Source organism: Rhamphochromis longiceps, linkage group LG18, assembly GCF_057381845.1.
Source record: "Rhamphochromis longiceps isolate RC_006_pf linkage group LG18, R_longiceps_female_GT1.1, whole genome shotgun sequence".
Classification (NCBI taxonomy): Eukaryota; Metazoa; Chordata; class Actinopteri; order Cichliformes; family Cichlidae; genus Rhamphochromis; species Rhamphochromis longiceps.
The window spans coordinates 24,862,158-24,882,006 of NC_140574.1; the positions used below are offsets into that span (position 1 = coordinate 24,862,158).

General features: G+C 42.1%; 2 protein-coding genes across 3 annotated transcripts in view; one reads left to right on the forward strand and one right to left on the reverse strand.

Moving 5' to 3' along the window:
• Positions 1 to 200: 200 nt before the first annotated feature.
• Positions 201 to 3,043, forward strand: gadd45aa (growth arrest and DNA-damage-inducible, alpha, a). 2 transcript variants are annotated; one of them, XM_085389765.1, is made up of 4 exons: positions 201 to 238; positions 1,377 to 1,478; positions 1,598 to 1,823; positions 2,094 to 3,043. In XM_085389765.1, exons 2-4 carry the CDS (start codon positions 1,378 to 1,380, stop codon positions 2,205 to 2,207), a joined length of 441 nt encoding a protein of 146 aa, XP_085245891.1. In that variant the 5' UTR covers positions 201 to 238; position 1,377; the 3' UTR covers positions 2,208 to 3,043. The 2 variants fall into 2 exon arrangements, with proteins under 2 accessions (XP_085245891.1, XP_085245890.1); XM_085389764.1 differs by lacking the exon at positions 201 to 238 and adding an exon at positions 673 to 836 and having other exon boundaries at positions 2,094 to 3,041.
• A 3,996-nt stretch (positions 3,044 to 7,039) lies between these two features.
• gng12a (guanine nucleotide binding protein (G protein), gamma 12a) overlaps positions 7,040 to 19,849 on the reverse strand; it is a 39,995-nt gene continuing 27,185 nt past the window's right edge. The window contains exons 2-3 of the mRNA XM_085388767.1: positions 9,805 to 9,913; positions 7,040 to 9,040 (exon numbers count right to left, since the gene is read on the reverse strand). Coding sequence (XP_085244893.1) covers positions 8,915 to 9,040; positions 9,805 to 9,897 — 219 coding nt within the window. The 5' untranslated portion in view covers positions 9,898 to 9,913 and the 3' untranslated portion in view covers positions 7,040 to 8,914. The remainder of the gene's footprint in view (positions 9,041 to 9,804; positions 9,914 to 19,849) is intronic.

The following is a 19,849-nucleotide window of genomic DNA, read 5'->3' on the forward strand; positions in this document are numbered from 1 at the left end:
GCAGTGCTGTTTTGTAAAGGAACCGTTGCTTTAGTAGCTCAGGTGATGTAAGTGGGTCACAAGAGTCTTGCCTCCACTCGCTGGTCTTTCTCGCGCCAGTCCTTTTTAGATCTCGCGCGCGGTTTCGGTGTGTTTTCGCACGCTCTACTGTCGACCAATCAGAGGGCAGCTTTCCTAAGCGGCGTCCCGTTGCCATGCAGTTGTCCTGATGTCCGCTGTGTCCTGTCCGGGAGTGAGGGTGAGTTCTGCAGCAGATTTTTCACACTTTATTTTATTAAACACTCGCTTTCAGTGATGAAGTTTCAAACATAGCGTGTTGTTTCGTGTCGGGCTGCTCTAACGTTGCTTTACGTCATTGTATCATCATAAAATCATACCTGTGCTGGACAAGGTTTGGCTTCAGTAGTGGGTCACCGGCAACATTAAGGCTAAAGCTTTGTACATACACACATACATAGCTGCAGTCAGGTTAGTGAGGAAATATGAGTGAATAGTAGTTTTGTGTAACTGTTGGGAGGTCAGCAGACAGCTACAGTTGCGGTAGTAACCCGACAAGAGACAGACACGCCTGCTGTCCTATGTGTCCAATCCCACAGCAGGAGAATTAGCATACCACCAATGGAGAGAGCCGGGCTTTCTCTCGGACTCTTATAATGTGAAGTTGCCAGATTTATCTCTCAGTTGCAGCACAGTGGAGTAAAGATAAAAAAAGTGTGTCAAGTCGAGAAGACACTAGGATACCTCACCAGCACTGTACTGTTTGCGCTAAAGGTGGATTTGGATTTTATGTACAACATGACATTTGAGGAACTAAATGCGGATTATTCTCAGGAAAGGTAAATAATTTGGATTATTTGTATTTTAAAGGTTGATGTGGTTTATGTGCAGCTAATCGCATGCATTAATTAGATAAGTGCACGATAAAGATAAATCCAGGTTTGTGGGGGGGTTTGCCTGTAGCTGCTGTGTGGACGGTGTTTCTCAGCGAGCTGTCGGTGCTACAGTCCGGTGTCTTTTCAGTTAACCGCTCCGGTCGCGAGCCCCGGTCTCCACTTAGCTAACGTAGCTGCTGCTGTGTGCTTTTAGGTGACCGAAAAACACCAGATTTCTCACTGGAGAGCTAATTAAAGCTAGTCAAAGGGACTCAAACCGCAAAACTGACAAGAGTTAGCTTGTTTTTTGTTTTTTTTTAGTGGTTAAACAAACCTTGCACGGCTGTCAGTTGTGCTCGAAGTCAGGGAATACCGGCTGGTTAGCTAGGAGTCCGATTAGCTAACGCTACCCAGACAGAGTACGGTGGGGGTTTTCCTTGGGTTTATGTGTGTGTGTTAAAACTGCTGTTGCAACGTTTGTTAAAGTGAAACTGTGTGTTGCAGAATGGACACGGTGGCCAAAGCTTTGGAGGAAGTCCTCACCTCTGCGCTGCCACAGGGAGGCATTACAGTCGGCGTCTACGAGGCTGCCAAGTCGCTCAATGTGTAAGTGCAACGTATCTGTCCTGAAGTTTGCAACAAGTTGCCCCTGTGTGAAAGCAGCCCATGCAGCATGTACATGCATGACCTCATAGACTAACAGCGCCTCTCTCTCTTTCCCGCAGAGACCCTGATAATGTGGTTCTGTGCGTCCTGGCTGCAGATGAAGAGGACGTTAAAGACGTGGCCCTGCAGATCCACTTTACTCTCATTCAGGCTTTTTGCTGCGAGAATGACATCAACATCCTGAAAGTCAACAACACCAGGCGCCTGGCACAAATATTGGGTGGTGGGGGAGGTGGAAAACAGAGCGGGGGCGAACCTTTGGACCTCCACTGTGTCCTTGTCACTGTAAGTGTCTCTTCCTCTATCTATGTGGTTTTATAGCTAAAACCATAAGAATTTTGTGCACATGCCTGAAACTCTTACTCACATGGGAAACATGTCAGTACTTGTTCTTGTGAATTTAGTAAACATGAATATGACTCCTCCCTCATGACTTCTGAGGAATCACGGTGGAGGAAAATACCTTGAATCTACCAGCACATACAGGAACTATCTGTACTTTGAAGTAAACAAATGAACAGGCATTTACATACTTTTGTTTATATGCATTTTTAGAGCCCACATTCTACATCATGGAAGGACCCAGCTCTGAGCAAACTGAGCAGATTCTGCAGAGAGAGCCGCTGCATGGACCAGTGGGTACCCATCATCAACTTGCCTGAACGATGAACTTTGACCAGCGACAAAAATGTGTCCAGAGACGAATTTTATCTGCACACAAAGAGAGGCGTGAACCCCGATGGACACAGATTACCATCCAAAGATCAAATTCCAAAGCACTGCTGATTTGGGGGGGAAGAAAATTCCTGGAAGAAAAGAGGGGGAAAAAAACCTTGCTGTCTGTATGAGATGATGTATTTAAAGGATGAGGAGGGGAAAAAAAGCAGGGGTTGGATTTTCACAGGACTGTTTGGAGTTGCATCTGTCAGCCTTGGCAATCGAGATGAGACGGCGAGGTTCTTGTATCATCACACGGTGGAAATGGCATTGTTTTGTTTTGTTTTTTTCTTCTTTTCTTTCTTTAAATGTGACACTGGCTGGACACAGTACAGACGGATACTATCATGTGTTTGTTTGGTAAAGGACTCTGTGACGGAGAAGTCAGAAAAGTGTGGGGAAACCAGAACGTGGAGCTGTTGAGTGGACCTCGGCCTCTCTCTGCAGAAACAAAGCACTCGTTGAAACACTGGACCTACTGCAGTTTCACTTGTTTGATTAAAAACTGTTAATGTTCACTTTGCTGTTGTGATAATTTATATTTAAGAAAGAGAGAAAAAAGGGAAGGGCTACACATCCAGTGAAGACATTCTGTGTATCTAGTGTTTCTAATACCAGCTGGCTTCTTGCCACAAGTGAAATAGTTCTTTTGTTACAATTTAAATTATTTCTAATTATATTTAAGTGTATTTATGTTTCTTTTTTTTCTTTTTTTATATATATAAAAAAATATTTGTAATATCTGAATACGAGACACTTATCTGTATTGGTGTCAATAAAAGTATTTTGTTTTTGGAACAAGAACTGCGTTTGTTGATCTCTCCTTTGCATTTCTGGAAATTTTAGCAAAGCTGAGCTGAAATGGGACCTTTAGCAAGTGGATCACATGTGGATCACAGGGGTCATGTTGGCCTCAGTGCCATCTCTGAGCTGAAGAGAACAATAATCCTCGCAGCTCTCTCTGCTCCAGCTTCTGCCTCGGTCAGCAGGACCTTGCTCATTCATCCAAACAGGTTCCCGTTTCACCAATACTCTGATTTGTTGTTGGCAGTTTGCATTTTCACTAGCTGACTTCCTCAGGAGGGGGGGGACATGTACCACACCATTTAAAAAAAAAAAAAAAAAAAAAATTTAAATAAAATATTGAGAACTAGTGCAGGTCTCTTGAGGGTTTGCTCAGAATACGCTGGCTTCTCCCCTCAGGACCAATAATGTGCAGAGAGTCCTTACTGGAAACAGGAGTGGAAAAAAACTTTGAGCGTATTCTAAACAAGGTTTTGGCACGCAACCTCGTGCAAGATGATCTGGAGCGCTCCCGCCACCCCCTCACCCTTTCCCTTCCCAGCTATGTCACATGCAGGTGATCTCTCTGGAGTTGAGTTTCGATGATGTCACAGGGCTGGAGTCAGGCGGGCAATCCCCTTCTAAAAGTGCACAGTCATAATCACGAGAAGGGCAGAAGCCTGTCCTTGAGTTGCACAATCCAGTTCAGCCTCTGTGTGAATTATTTACTGCTGCTCAACTTGACTGACTTGCTTCTCTGTAGTCAGAATGAATTTACTAATTCTTTGCCAGTTTGGTGGGTTTTGTGCTCTACTTAAATCTCACAGTTTGAGCTGCATATAGCAGAGGACTGGACTTCAAAACAAAACCCAGTGCCTCAGTAATGCTTCAGCTGGTCTCTGTTTTTACTACATCACCCAGAAGCCTCCACTGCACTCAGAAATGCAAAGTGCACTTAAAGCCACTCCTAAGTGCTACCTAGATCAGAATGTTCCCCTGCCCTAGAAAATTTCCCACAGGCCCTGTGGTTTTACAGTTTTAGCTGGCACCGTGTGAAAGGTCGCCCGGCTTGTGACTGCAGGAAGTGACGCTGACTGATGTAACGTGGCATCTCTGTGATGTAAAGAAAGGTTATTTTAAGATGTGAGCAGCGGAGGGCTGATGTAAGCCCTGTAATACCACTTTTGACTTCCTTTGAAGTTTATGCTGGATGTTTTTCCCTTTTCGTGATCGTCACCTGGTGGTCGTGTGCTACTGCAGGGAAAAGTTCACTGTTGTTTAAACACAGAGCAAAGTTCAGTTAGCTGCTGAGTCACTCTGAACATCGAATATTTGGCTTGTGCTGATGTAACCTAATATCCTGAGGCAGTAGTAATATAATGAATTGAGATTTGAACGCACTGTGCGCTGTCAAGATCAATTATAATTTTAATAGGTGCATCTAGCCAAAAATCAGTGCTGTTTAACCCAGACTCAGAGAGGTGTTGGTTCTTCTTTATGGCTATTTAAGGCTTTTTGATTAGGCTGCGTTATACTGAGATGCTATCCTAATGGCAAACAAATTAATATCAACAAGAGGACACACCTGTCACAACAATACATATCAGCTGCACAACCGTATGAATTTGACCCGTGACACATTTATCAGCACTGTTTAAACATTGCAGGGATGTTGCACAAGACTTGATTTACTCCAGCCAGTAAAGTGCTGTCCTGCTCTAAGGATTTTGCATCACAGGGGACGACTATCTCCTCGAGATGAAGTGTCAGAATATAGACGGGATGGACGATTACACCCTAAGTATTTAGGAGTTGTTTCACTAACTGTGTGGGCTCGTGGAGCTTTTAAGCTGGTGGGTGCATGACAGCCAGAGCAACAAGTGAATCGGAAAAATTAGGCCACATCTATGGAAATGGTAAATATTGATAAGGTACATTTCACCAGTCGCACCTGTCAAATTTCATGCTAGTTTGGCGTTTCGCTTAGGTTTCATGAGCTCAGCTATAAGCAGTGGTGGAAACTTACATGACAGTCCCAGTTACATCGGCATGACCAGTTTAAACATGGTTTTCAAAATAAAAGCCACAGAGAGTTCTAGGAATGTAACAGATGCTTTGAAGTCTGATTTATTTAAAAAAATAAAAGCCTTCTATTTCAGTTTTCCAATGTTTTGTTATATAACTTTAAATGCCATCTCAATCCATCTTTTTTAGTGAAAAAGTTGTGCAGCTTTTATAGTAGCAACAACCCCACCGTAATATTTCCAGAAATTGCATACTCTAAATCACTAAAACTAATAGATCACATCAGGAGTTTCAGCATCATCATTTTTATTGTCACATGGGGCCCTCATGAAAGTTCCTGCAGAGTTTTACACAGCTTTGGTGTCAGTATGCTGAATCATACTGACTGAGAATGCCTATTAGTTTATAAGGGCATGCTGGGCCTTTAATCATGTTTGTATATTCTAATGTTATCATTGTGAAACTGAAGCTGTTATATAAATGAAGCCAATTAGAAGTTTCTGAAATGTTCCAAAGTAGGAGTGTTGATAACACAAATAATAAAGTCACTGACATACAGGCAGCACTAGCGTGAAAGTACTCTATTATTTGCAGCACTGTTTATGGGTGAGTTGTGCATTACATATTGTAACTTAAACAGGAAAAGTACAGATTAGCTGGCAATGGAGAGATAAACATGCAGCTGGGACTACCAGAGGAACTGAGGTGCAACTGCACTCCACACCCTCCATCATCCAGCCTCACCCACACATCAGCACATTCCTACACACTGACACTGTAACTGCCAGGACAGATTTTCACAGTGGGGCACATGGTCAGTGAGCTACCCTGCCAGCCGCTACCCCCCACTCCCAACTCTCACATTGCTGCACAATGACAAACTGGGATTACTGCAGTGGCCTTCAGGGGCATTCATGTCTACAGATGTCTGTAAAACATCTTTAATGGATGCTTTTACATGCCACAAGTTTTTAATCTTATCATAGCTTTGTCAACTTGAAATGGGCCTGTTTTTATTTGTCATATGTGTAATGTTACAATGGCAGATGCTAACTGTAATTAAGGTCAGGCTTCAGAGTCCAACGGTCATCTCAAGCACACAACCCTGGCTGTAAGTACATAAGCCTCTGACACTTTGTTTGTTTATGAGGGCCAGCCAATCAGAGGAAAGCCCACAAATTTTTTTTTTGTTTGTAAAAAAAAAAAAAAAAAAGCACTATTTTCAGCTGCAAATCTGCAAAGGTACTTTAGTAGAGTCGGTTAATAAAAACATGGAGTTAGAAATGAGAACAGGTCCCCTCTAAAGTTTCCATTACAAGTCTCTATTTTTAATAGTCTGTACAATACTAACAACGCTCATGTTTCCTGCAGTGACATTTGATCTCTGAGGGACGAGCACCGTGAGAAAACAAGAGGAGAGTTTCGCCTGTGTAGCTTTTGAACAATAATAGGTGACATTGTTTTGTTTTGTTTTTTCCATCACTACGTGGCTGTATGTGTGAGAACTGTCACATCCAGCCCTGTATTTCTGTAGTTTTTACAATAGCTGACAATATGCCATTCCTGTATGATCTTCCCATTGTGTGGAGCAGAAAACGTAAAAAGCTCTGTACCCACCAGCTGCCATGAAACAAGGTCAGAGAGACCCAAGAGGCCACCAGCAGAGAAGAAAAACAGACTCTCAGGCTAAGCAGGCTGTGCCCCAAAATAGTTACTATCCAAGAGTGGTGGAAATCAGAGTGTTGCACTTTCTATATTTAGCTTTGCACACGGTTTTTAAACTGCCCTGGTGAGAGGCCCGAGGTCTCTTCTCTCCCAAGTAAGAAATACATACATGTCTAATGAGAGGAAGTAGCCCCAGATAACACTATGGACATGAGAGGCCAGCATCGGGTTTCTATTCTGCATAAATCTCAGCATGGATAGTAGCAAGGCTATGCAGCACGGCACGTTTTTATTGAGATATTAGTACAGTATTGGACTGTAGGAATGCTTCACTTTATTAATTTCAGTTAAGTCTTCATACAAATGTTGGAATATTAATAAAGACAGTTATCAAAATGCAGATTTTGACAATTAAATTAATCTATAAATGGTACAATAAGGCTGTTACAGAGTCACTGTGAATGGACAGAAATTAGGACATGGCAGTGGTCATCTGAATTTTTTCCTTAGGAGGCATACAGGACTCGTTTATTGCAAGTAAGAAGAACTGACAGCTTAGACAAAAATCATAAAAAATAACAATACCATTGATAGTAACACTAGATCTTGCTGATTTGAAGACCTGAAAGTACCCTTTGGAGAAGACAACAATACCAAAACTGCTGAAAAGCGGAGCACCTGGTAAGTGAAACACAATTTTAACAAGTTCTGCTCGTGACATGTAGACAAAACCCGATGGCACAATATTGTTACAAATCACTTTCATCCCACAGATAAAAATTGATAGAAACATCTTTAAAGAAAGTACTCCCAAGTTAGAATGTTCTTCATCATACAAGGCAAACATAAGTAAGGCTTTAGAGTGAAGAAGATTTGAATTAATACTATCTATTCTGTCTTTTTTTTTTTCTTATTGTAAAATTCACCATAGCAGATATTTTTCTCCCAGCAAATCACAACATACAGCACATGCCAGACCGACACCCTCCATCCCCACAAACACAAAAGTGGAAAACTAGAGCAGTTTTAAGAGAGTGGTTTAAAAAAAATAAAAAGTAAAAATAAATCAATGCACACACATTACGCCCACCTGGTGCCAAAACACTTAAAGATAATGATGTGCACGTTCACTTGACTAAGACACTTGTGATGAGCGAGCAGGCGGGGCTGACACTGAGTAAAGATCGCTAGCACGTTTTGTCGTGAGCATCCTAAAAATAACGTACCGCAGAAAGTTTTTACAAAGGACGGCTAAAACAGTCAAATTCAGACACCATTAAAAATATTTCTAATATGCAGTGTCATTGGTTTTCTTGGTCCCGGCTTTTCATTACACAGTGTTGCTTCATGTAAATCTGAATCTGAGCACTGATTATCTTTGACCAAAGGTGTTCATATGGAATGAATATCAACATGACGGTTCATTAAATCAGCTAAAGGAAACACTATACAAGGTAATTATACTGCAAGGAGATTTTACACTATCAGATTACAGCTGTAGTACCAGAGAGGAACAGACTGAACTGAGCTGGATGCAGATTACGCAGAAGCAGCTGGGGGCTGCTGCAGCTGGGATGGGTTGTAAAATACTTTGCGTTACTGGAATTTAACACTAAGTGTTACTGCTCCAATCCAAAATACATCACGGTAACATCTGAGCAGAACCCGCCCCTGAATTTAGTAATCCAAACCGTACAATACCGGTGGCACCTCTTTCTGAAGCTCTCACTGTTCTCCTTGGATGACACACTTTAAAGGGCAGGAGGGACACTTTGGCTGCATGAACCCATTTAAGGCAAACCAGGGAGATGAGTAACAGTCGCTGCCCACCGGAGATGACGTTGTGCACATATCAGGAAAGACCAAAATCCATCACTGAGGATTGCAAGTGCTGTTGGGACATTTCGACAAGGATATCTGCTTTGATATTACGTACTTGGAAGCAACGTTTTGTTAGTGGTTAGAGCTCAAACTGAAGAATGGGTCAATATTTTCAGTGAATAATACAGGGCTGCTGGAACAGGCACACAACACATGGTTTCTGAACACATGGTAATGATTCGATCCCAGTCCACTCCTCCAATTTCTCCCAACACAAAGAAATACAGGAACATTAATAAGCCAAAACAAACAAACAAACACACAAAAGAAAAAAAAAAAAACAGATAAAGGCTAGGTGACATCCACTACAATATAGTGCAGGGTTTTTTTTCCTTGAAGGGGTTGTCTGAAGCAGGGATGCCCGTAAGGAGAGGGTCATTTCTGGCGTGTTCGGTGCAGTAGTTCATAAGGTCTGCAGAGGCCTTGGATACCTGTGGAAACAATAAAAAATAAGTAAATAAAAAAAAACATCACATACGAATGGAGAGAGCTTTTAATGGATGTCTTTGTTGCAATGCGCAAGCACACAAAGTCAATCCATTTGTAAACACAACACATATTTATGTACTGCTCAACAATTATATGTTCAAAAGCTTTGGATCTTTAGACTGGTTTTAGAGTACGGCATCACATCTATTTGAGATGAACATGTGAAATAAGGATATCCTTAAAAACTCCAAGCACCACTGTATCTAAACATGTGACCATCGTGTCTGTCTCTGCCAGGTTTGATGGAGTAAAGACTCTGAAAAAGGAATACAAATCACTAAACAAATTGTAATTTGTATTCCACAAAGTGGCTCAAATTCACGAGTTATCATCCAATGCTATTGCTTGTGTAGAAGCAACAACTTTTAAGAGAAGCAGTTGTGTGATTGGCTGGTTAATCCCATGTACACACCTCACATTTGGCCAAAAACAACAATTTTTCCCCACACTCCATTCATGTTATTCTGCAGAACATAAACATGTTTTTAAATGTGTATTTTATTTGTTAAGGTATCTCGTAACATTGAACATGAGCAGTTCACTACACTTTGAGCCATTAATTCTATTTTATTTTATTTATATAGTGACAAATCATATGTAAAGAGAACATTACACCCCCCAGAGCAAGCACCCCTGGACCATATGTTGTTGGTGGAACAGATACATAACATAGAACAGGAGAGGTGGCTTGAATGAGGCACTGTACCTTTATCCTCTCAATGCTCGCCTCTATTCTCAGCTGGTTCACCGTCCGTCGGGCATGGGCGATGTTATTGGAAGGGTGAAGCTTTGAAGACATCCTGGGCGATGCAACACTGCAAGGAAGAATGGAAGATGACTGGATGAGGAGGAAGAAACAGATAAAGAATGCAAATATGTTTTTGGTAAGAATGCACTGATGTAAGAGGCCAATAAAATCTAGTTTTGTTTTCAGTTCCTGCACTTCTATCGAAATGATGATTCCAATTATTGGCACTGAATGTGTCTCAGGTGTTCATCACAAGCTATTAAATGATTTGACCTTATGTAATGCATGTAATGTGTTGCATACCAACAGCTCTATAGCACACAGACAGGCCAAACATCCACATTTCCTTTGAAATATGCAAATTTTGTTTTGCTAGTGCATACTTGCAGCAAAAGTATGTGAGCTGCACACACTCTGCTACCTAAGACAGTTAATGAAGATCAGAATATGCATGATGTGTGTGTTTGCACCAAAGGCCACAAAGAGTTCAGAGTTTTTCTGATAATCATTAACACACAGAGCGAACAAGCCCGGACATAATTCACAATCCAGCTCCGATGTCGCTCTTGTGCTCTCTTGCTTCCTTTTATTGCCACGTGTCTGTGTTTCCCATAAAAACAGACTTATTTCCTGTAACATCTTTGCATAACACACAAATGCCTTCTTGTGACACACCTTGCTTTGACCAAAACCTTTCTCAGCAGAGAACAGGAAGCCTAAAGTACAGCTTCTCAGAAGTTTGTGTCGAAAGTTTGTGCAAACTGTGACGTTTAATTTAAATTAACAAACAGTGTGCGTGAAATATATAAATCAATCAACCTGTATGCAGTTACAAAAAGGCAATGCTTTTTCATTCAGGCCTTTTAAAAGTTGCCTTAGAGCGTATTTTTGGTTTTTATACTCTAGTTTTAGCTAAATACCTACAGGGCTCTATTTTCTGCTTTGCAGAGATACCCTGGCGTTAAAGCAAAATCTTTACTGATTTAGAAACATGCAAACAGAAAAATACAAACAAGTATATTATTATTACTATTACTACTGTGTTTATGTTTTGGTGCACAAATGCTCCAATTACTGCATCCGCTCTGAATGGGCACAGGATTGTGTAACGAGGCCTCGGTCACAGTAACTGTAAATGATACAGGAAGGTGCTGTAAACGAGACACACATGAACTTGCAACAGCCACAGACAGTCCTAAAGCCAGTTTTAGTCCAATGCAAACATATTGCAGAAAATGTTTATTTTATTAGACCCTGTCTGCAGGATGTAGTCAGTCCAGACAGCGTCTGATGCTGTAGCCAAATCACACTGCTTTTCATTTCAAGAACAAAGAGCGAGGGAGGAATAAAGACAAAAAACGGAAACATGAAGGGACGGAAGAGTTCTCCTGGGAAGTGCCTGATTGGAGTTTTATTTCCATCCAATGACAAGTAAAGACTTCAAAAGAGTGAGTTTGAGAGATGACTCAAAGTGCTGAAATGTTATTGATATCTTGTGAGACATCAAAGAGTCTTGCGTCACAATCTGAGAGGGTAGAGACATCCTCATCTTCCTCATAAAGGCGAGCCACCAAAAGGTGAAGAGGACAAAAAAATCCTTTTATCTAAACATTTTGAGTCCAAGTCTTTGTTTTTTTCTTCTTTTCAATGTGTGGAGGAATTTTGTGCAAAGGACATGCCCAGGCTTAGATTTTTTTCTTTTATTATTATACTGAAAGAAGCAAAGATTCCAGACTGCACTTTTACTTCACCTGCTCCAGATGGGCTAGCATTTTCCTGCTTCCAGATAAAATATTCTGGTATCTTGGCACTATCAAGCAAAACCGACTGCATAGTGCAATATGCAAACACGGCCCAACAACTGCTGATCAAGTACTACAAAGAAATACTGCGATAGAATGAGAAATGCAAACAAGCTTCACACGGCAGGTCTGATGTAAAAAAAACAAAACAAAACTTGGGCTGGTCCTTTCTCTCAAAAACCTCTTCCTGCAGAGAGGCTAATCATCCATGTCTTGAGTTAAAGACTGCTATTTCAGGTTCAGCAGCAATTACACATTCTGCAAAAGAGAATAAAAGGGCTCTTAATCACAGATCAGAGGTGCAAGTAAAACCAAAGCAGATTTAAAAAGGTACCACATTTTATTTTGCTGTTAGCGTAATTCAGACAAATTAATTTAAAGGGTTTAAAGGGAGATTTATTCTGAAATTTTACCAAGTTTTTCTCCTTTCTGTATAAATGATGCTGTGCTATGTTAAGTGATCGTAACTTCTCACTTTTCTATGTGCACACTGTGTCTTAAATAAGAAAACTTCCATCATTCTGCTCACAAATATGCAGTCATTCAGGTGTGTTTTAAAGATATTTCCAGGATTGGACGTCCTAGCTAATTCACCCCAAGATCAGAAGAACTGCAAACAACCCAAGAGCTAAATCTCAAATACAAAGTCTATGTCTGAACACACCACAAGCCTTCTAAATGATGCCCTTTCGATGTACAGAGTGTTGATCCTTGGCCATAATGTTTGGCCATAATGCATGCTGTGTTTGATGAAAACCATCAGGACAAACAACTCCTCCCAGCTGTCAAGCACGGTGGTGGAGGCATAATGATTTGTGCTTGTTTTGCAGCCACAGATCCTGGGCACCTTGAGGTCGACCATGAACTCCTCTGTCCATCAAAGTATTTTACAGAAAAATATGCATAACGACACAAAAGGATATCTGTGTAGCTTCTCAGTCATCCAGGTCATGGTAATCTAAGGAGCTTGGAAAGAAAAGAACAGTTCCTTAGAGCTTCTTCAGAACTGAAGAAGCTTCTCAGATGAAAGGTGAAATGTCTTCAAGAAACTTAAAGATGTCCAGTTGTTTTTCTTTTCAAGCTTCAAGATTACACAAAAGGATACAAAAAGAATTTTTCTGTAATGTTATATCTGTCTCACAGAAAAGATAGCACCCAGATTCGTTGGCCTAATGAAAGATGTCGACTATAAAAATTTGTTGATGCAGAATTTTATTGTCGATGCATCATATCACGTAAATCTGTTTATGTAACTGCAATACACTGCAGGAAACTATGTGGGCAACTATGCGCCTATATTGTCTGCCAAGGCAGACAATATAATTCTGTTTTGTTCTGTTTCACTAGTACTAAGCACAGGCGTTGAGTTCGTCTTTTAATGAGGCTCATGCACCTCTCAAATGGCTGAAGTCATGACAGAGAGCGACTTTTCCATTGTTCTCAGCTGCTGGGAACATCATCTCAAAAATAAGCGAAAGCCCCACTGCAGAGCTTGTCCACTGCAACTGTGAATCCATGATGAATTCATCTGTTAACGTTGGTAACTTGTTATTTTGGAGTGGAAACTAAATCTTTTGGATTTAATGTGAAAATTTATTTGAACTTATGGACAGAAGCCATTTTAGTTTCCTATTTTTAGTTGTTTTTTTTTTGTTTGTTTGTTTAAATACTACTAGCACTTTAATTTGTGTTACTTAATACACTGATTATTTTAAAATTAATTTCCTGAGTCGTTATCTTAATTTGCTGGTGATTCACAGGTGGAAGGAATAAGGTGGGGAAAGGTACCTGGAGCCTGGAAGAAGAGATCTGCTCACAGGAAGTGGAGATAAGAGTTGTTGAAATAATCGTTGCATAATCAAATAATCAAAGAAAAACTTGCCGATTAGTCGACTACCAAAGTAATCTTTGCTTGCAGGTCTAATACCAACCCATTATTTAAATATTAGTTGCTGTCAGTAACCCTCAAGTGTAATAAGTATTTAGACTGAGACACTTTTAAAGCTTTGGCTCTCCACATCTGAAGCCTGGCATGTGAAGGGAACTAAAGAGACCTCCACGAATGTTATTTAAGATGAAATTAAGACAGAATTGAAAGTTTACTACTTTGTGTAGATTATTTTAATCAGCATGTGTGGTAGAAGAAAGAGGCAGGACTCCCATTGGGACTCAGAAGTGATTTCTGTAGGTAAAATGAGTCAAACAGTGCAGCCCCTGTGATGTGATGCCAGCTACCACCAGCAGCAGCCGGGCTGAAACTCTATGGGAGAGCACTGTGAGCATGAGTGTGTGGCATTAACCACCACCATGTACATACAGAAGCTGGGCAAAAAAAATTTACCTTCAAGGATCAGAAAAAGACCACCTCTTTTACAGCACAACACACATGCATACAAGCAGGCAGGACCACCTACTGCACAGAGCAGCATGGGCCCGCCACTCTGCTGTATCTTACACACACAAACCTACCCGCACACATGCCATTCATTAGCACGGTGTTCAAAGTACCAAGAACAGGGAACCATTATGAGTCAATGCTATTAACAGCAACACTCAGAGATGAAAAACTGTGTGTCTCACACTATTACTACACTGCAGCTTAAACCCAAAAAACCCTCTTAAAATCGGCTGACGAATACAAATAACATACATTAAAGGCTAAAAGAAGAGTCAGTCTGTGTGGTCTCTTCAGTGAGTGAGTATCTCGGGCTTTTTAGATTGGAGCAGCTTTTGTAATAAAGTAACACTGCTTTAGGGCTTAAGTATTGACAGCTGTACTTCACACTTTAACTGACATAAGGTGATGAGAGGCAGGCAAGGATCAGCCTTTTACGCATGGAAAGCTCTACATCTAGTTGACCCAAAAATGACAGATTGGTAATTGCAGACTGCGTTCTTCTGCAGATACACCAACTGGTACTGTCTTCGGTAAATGATCGGTAGGACCTTTTCAGAATGGGTGTTATTATTTGGGTTGTGGAGGAGCTGGAGGAAAAAATGTCACAGTAACCTAAATGCTCCAAAAGCTTGGATTATCTCACTCCTGCGCGCATGCAAATTTGATGCAAAAAACGAGTGCTCACAAAAAGAAACTCTAAATAAAATTCAGACATAAAAATACAGAGCTAAGCAAACCCATGCAGGCCAGGCCATCTGAGCATGGAGTTTATAGCATAGCGGTGAGAATATAGTAAAAGACTTGGAGGCAACTATGTCTTTGATGATTGAGAATGGATGTTTGTAGTGAAGGCTTTTGAGGTCCTTTTAAAGTCAGAATCCTTTAAATTTTTATCAAAGCAAGCTCAGCTTTCTGACGCCACTCCTGCAGCCACAGTGATCCATTCACTTTACACTGAGCAGTTGCAGTTACTGAATGTAGTTGTTTTACCAAGGGCAGATTCGACCTTCACAATACCTCCTGTATTTTTAGTCTCTGCTGATGCTAATACAACATTTCATTCTGACACAGGGAAACACATTTCATAAATTATTTTTTTTCCTGCAAGTACAGAACATGAAGGACATTACTGAACTGTCAGATGAAGAGCTGCAACCTAATCTCAAGTAAGGAAACAAACTGTACCGTGTCTTGCTGCCGTGTGGGAGCTACTTGTTTGTTAAATCAGATTGATCCTGCAATTACTTCTTCACTCATGCAACAATTTTTACTAAAGAAAAAAGAAAAGCATAGACCATGCGCTCTGATGTCGTGTTTCTGACAAATTGGCTGCACGACGAGTGCTTTCTGCAGTATTAAACTACATCTGCTGACATTATGCATGTGCAAGCTGCACATACATGATTATGCACAAGAGCCTCTTTTTTTATCTGCAAAAATATAAATCACATTTGATATGTGATTATTTTAAAAATACTTGAAAATCTACTGTCCAGACTGTAAGTGTTAGCGCTTTGGGGTCCTTAGGGACTAGTAAAGCGCTATATAAATACAGGCCATTTACCATTTTCCAAATAAAGCAGGTTCACTAAGGAAGTGGACATTGCCAAACATCAGCACTCTGAGAAGATGCAGCAGCAGATCTCAGAGAATGACTCGGCCTCTGTGTGGAAAGGTTTTAGGAATATTACAAACTACAAGCCTAAAACCCCCCACTCCACTGATGACTTGCTCTTAGCCAACACCCTCAACGACTTCTACTGCCGTTTTGACGAGCCATCAGGCAGCCTTCACACCTCCAACGACCCCAACAATAGAGGCACTTTGGACACTCATTCCCCCACCTCTCCCCCCTCCATAGAGCCATCACCACCTTCAAACTGTTCACCTGCAACACCCGCCCCCTCACCCCACACAAAAGAGGATTTCACACCACCTCCTCCGACCACAACTCTTCATATTCATGAAGCAGATGTGAGGAAGCAGTTTAAGAATCTGAATGCTCGGAAAGCTCCCGGCCCAGACGGTGTGTCTCCTGCCACCCTCAGACACTGTGCAAACGAGCTGGCCCCAGTGTTTTCTGGCATCTTCAACTCCTCACTGCAGGCATGTCATGTGCCTGCCTGCTTCAAGTCCTCTACCATAATCCCTGTCCCCAAGAAACCTAGGATCACTGGACTAAATGACTACAGACCCGTGGCTCTGACATCTGTGGTCATGAAGTCATTTGAGCGCCTAGTTCTCTCCCATCTCAAGACCCTCACGGCCCCCCTCCTGGACCCCCTGCAGTTTGCATATAGAGCCAACAGGTCTGTAGACGACGCCATCAACATGGCCCTACACTTCATCCTGCAGCATCTGGACTCCCCAGGAACCTACGCCAGGATCCTGTTTGTGGACTTCAGCTCTGCCTTCAACACCATCCTTCCAGACCATCTCCGAGGCAAGCTTTCCCAGATGAATGTGCCTGATCCCATCTGCCGGTGGATCACTGACTTCCTGACGGACAGGAAGCAGCACGTGAGGCTGGGGAAGAATGTCTCGGACTCCCGGACCATCAGCACCGGCTCCCCTCAGGGCTGTGTTCTTTCTCCTCTGCTCTTCTCCCTGTACACCAACTGCTGCACCTCCACCCACCAGTCTGTCAAGCTAATCAAGTTCGCAGATGACACCACCGTCATTGGGCTCATCTCTGACGGGGATGAGTCTGCCTACAGGAGGGAGGTTGAACGTCTGGTGTCTTGGTGCAGCCACAACAACCTGGTGCTGAATGCCCAGAAGACAGTGGAGATTATTGTGGACTTCAGGAAGCACACAGCCCCACTCCCCCCCATCATCCTGACTGACACCCCCATCACCTCTGTGGACTCATTCCGCTTCCTGGGTACCACCATCACCCAGGACCTGAAGTGGGAGCCCACCATCACCTCCGTCATCAAGAAAGCCCAGCAGAGGATGTACTTCCTGAGGCAGCTGAAGAAATTCAACCTGCCAACACGGACGATGATGCAATTCTACACTGCAATCATCGAGTCCATCCTCACCTCCTCCATCACCGTGTGGTACGCTGGAGCCACTATCAGGGACAAACAGAGACTGCAGCGTGTTGTGCGCTCTGCTGAGAAGGTGATTGGCTGCAGACTCCCATCTCTGCAGGACCTGTACACCTCCAGGACACTGCGGCGTGCAGCCCGGATCTCAGCTGACCCTTCTCACCCTGGACACAGTCTGTTTGACCTGCTCCCCTCAGGCAGGAGGCTCCGGTCCATTCGCACCAGAACCTCTCGCCACAAGAACAGTTTCTTCCCCTCTGCTGTTGGACACATGAACAATAACCACATGACTGTCCCCGCCACTAACACATGACCCTACGCTGTGTCACTGCATCATTTCATGTCTGGCACTGATCACCACCTGCACTCATGTATATATCTTTCTACGTAGCACTCATAATTCTTATTCTCATGTATATACGTTTGGCACTGATCACCACCTGCACTCATGTATATATCTTTCTACGTAGCACTCATAATTCTTATTCTCATGTATATACGTTTGGCACTGATCACCACCTGCACTCATGTATATATCTTTCTACGTAGCACTCATAATTCTTATTCTCATGTATATATCTCATGTATATCTCATGCACATATCTTTCTTTCTACATAGCACTTTAATTCTTATTGTCTGCACTGAAGCACCGCAGCAATTTCCTAATGTTGTAAACCTCAACATCTGGCAATAAACCCATTCTGATTCTGATTCTGATTCTGAATTGTGAAAATGCAACATACAGACAGATGTCTGCAGCTTTGAAAAGAGTTTAAAGGACTCCAGCCACACGTCATTATACTAGCTGTTCCCCTTTCCATACAAACACACACACACACACACACGCGCACTTAATCGTGGTATCTTTCTCAACTACAACCTTCCCCCTGCCAGTAGGAGTTTCCTAGTCTGCAGGCAAAGCTAAAAGTAGATCTCTCATACTTTGTGCTGCAACTCAGCACTTTTCCAGCTGAGTGAAAAACCGTCTCCTGCTGTACCTAAAACATGTCCCTCAGAACTACTCTGCAGCCTGCTTTACTATAAACACTTCCCTGTTCTCATAAGGTAACAGTGCTTATCAACCTTACTAATACTCAGTCATCAGTCCTGATGCTGAGTAAAGCGTGATTGTGTTTATAAACTAGAAGGGAGACTCTGGCTGCAGAGTTTCTCAGTCTGTGAAAAAGAAGGGGTGAGGCACAACACAGACGTGGTGAGCTTATACTTGTTTTATACTGTGAGAACCACAAGCCTGACATCACTACTTTCCCACCAGAAAAAAGAAAGAGGTACTTATTAGGCTCTGGTTTGTCTGTCAGCTGCTGTTTGGCAGTTAAAACAGCAATGATTTTGTCTGCCAAAGAGACATTAGAGACTTGGGACCTTTAACACAATTTATGCAAATTAACTGCACAACAAACTTCTTCTTCAGAAATGCTCATTAGCATTACTGTGTTACTGTAACATTTTGCAGGCCCTGACAACACACAATTTTGCCATTCTTGATAAGACTTATCATACGCAACAGCTGGTACACGAGCACCAGGGCATCTGCCATCCTCATTTATGAGCTTTGTTGAAACAACACATTGAGTCAGCAAGTCGCTTTGCAGAAATGTTCATTAATAATTTAGCATCGCAGGCTTAGGGTTAGGTAACTTTTTAGCCACATGCTAATGTAAAACATTTTATTTAAAAAAAGAAAAAGCTTCCTTTGTCATTGATGGGTGGCTGTAGCTCAGGTGGCAGAGCAGGTCAGCCACTAATCAGAAGGTCGGTGGTTCGATCCCAGGCTGCCTCCTGGCTGCATGCCAAATATCCTTGGGCAAGATACTAACCCCATGTTTGCCTACTGGTGGTGGTCAGAGGGCCCGGTGGCGCCTGTGTCCGGCAGCCTCGCCTCTGTCAGTGCGCCCCAGGGCAGCTGTGGCTACAATGTAGCTTGCCATCGCCAGTGTGTGAATGTGTGTGTGGATGGGTGAATGACTGAATGTAGTGTAAAGCGCTTTGGGGTCCTATGGACTAGAAAAGCGCTATACAAATGCAGGCCATTTACCATTTACCATTGAGTTTCATACATTCAATTGTGCCCAACATATTCATTTTTTATAAGCTCTCCATTTGTGTATGCCAAATGGTTGAAAACTACACTTCCTATAATGCCATATTCAGTTTGCCTCTCAAAGACACCCATGTTAAAATGCCCAACTCTACAGCAGAATTAAACATGTTTACAGTTTGGTATTAAGAAAGGTTTCTTTTCTTTCCCTCCTTTATTACAACTGCATGAGACTGAATTTACCTATAATTCACCTGTTGAAATTATATAAAAGCATAAACGTATTATGGGTTGCATTAATAGAGACTTTGCATGACAAGGAGTTGATGTATAGGCCATAAGGTATCAGCTATGGGTTGTTTCATCTTAAGCTTCAGTCACAGGACCAAAGACTGATCAGTGATCATCTGGAATCCACTGGTCAACCAACAATCTGCAGTGATTGCTAGCCAATCAGCGGGGAACTACATACTTTTTTCCTTAGCAGCTAGAGGTTGCTAGGGGGCCACCACCACTTTCTACGTCTGTGCGATTGAGGCCTAATTTGATTCACTGTAATGAACCCTTCAAGCATCTTTGCCCTTGGGTTTCTTAGAGTATTGGTAATTCTTGGACTAATAAAATGCAGGTAATCAGATTAAAGACCAGTAAGTCTTTGTTTCAGACTTGATGGGTGAAATATTTACATTT

Bases quoted from the DNA above. Each gene is read 5' to 3' on its own strand.
- gadd45aa (XM_085389764.1), top strand. From the start codon at position 787: ATGTACAACATGACATTTGAGGAACTAAATGCGGATTATTCTCAGGAA. The intron at 837-1,376 runs GTAAATAATTTG...TGTGTGTTGCAG, and splicing joins GCGGATTATTCTCAGGAAAG to AATGGACACGGTGGCCAAAG. The intron at 1,824-2,093 runs GTAAGTGTCTCT...ATGCATTTTTAG, and splicing joins TCCACTGTGTCCTTGTCACT to AGCCCACATTCTACATCATG.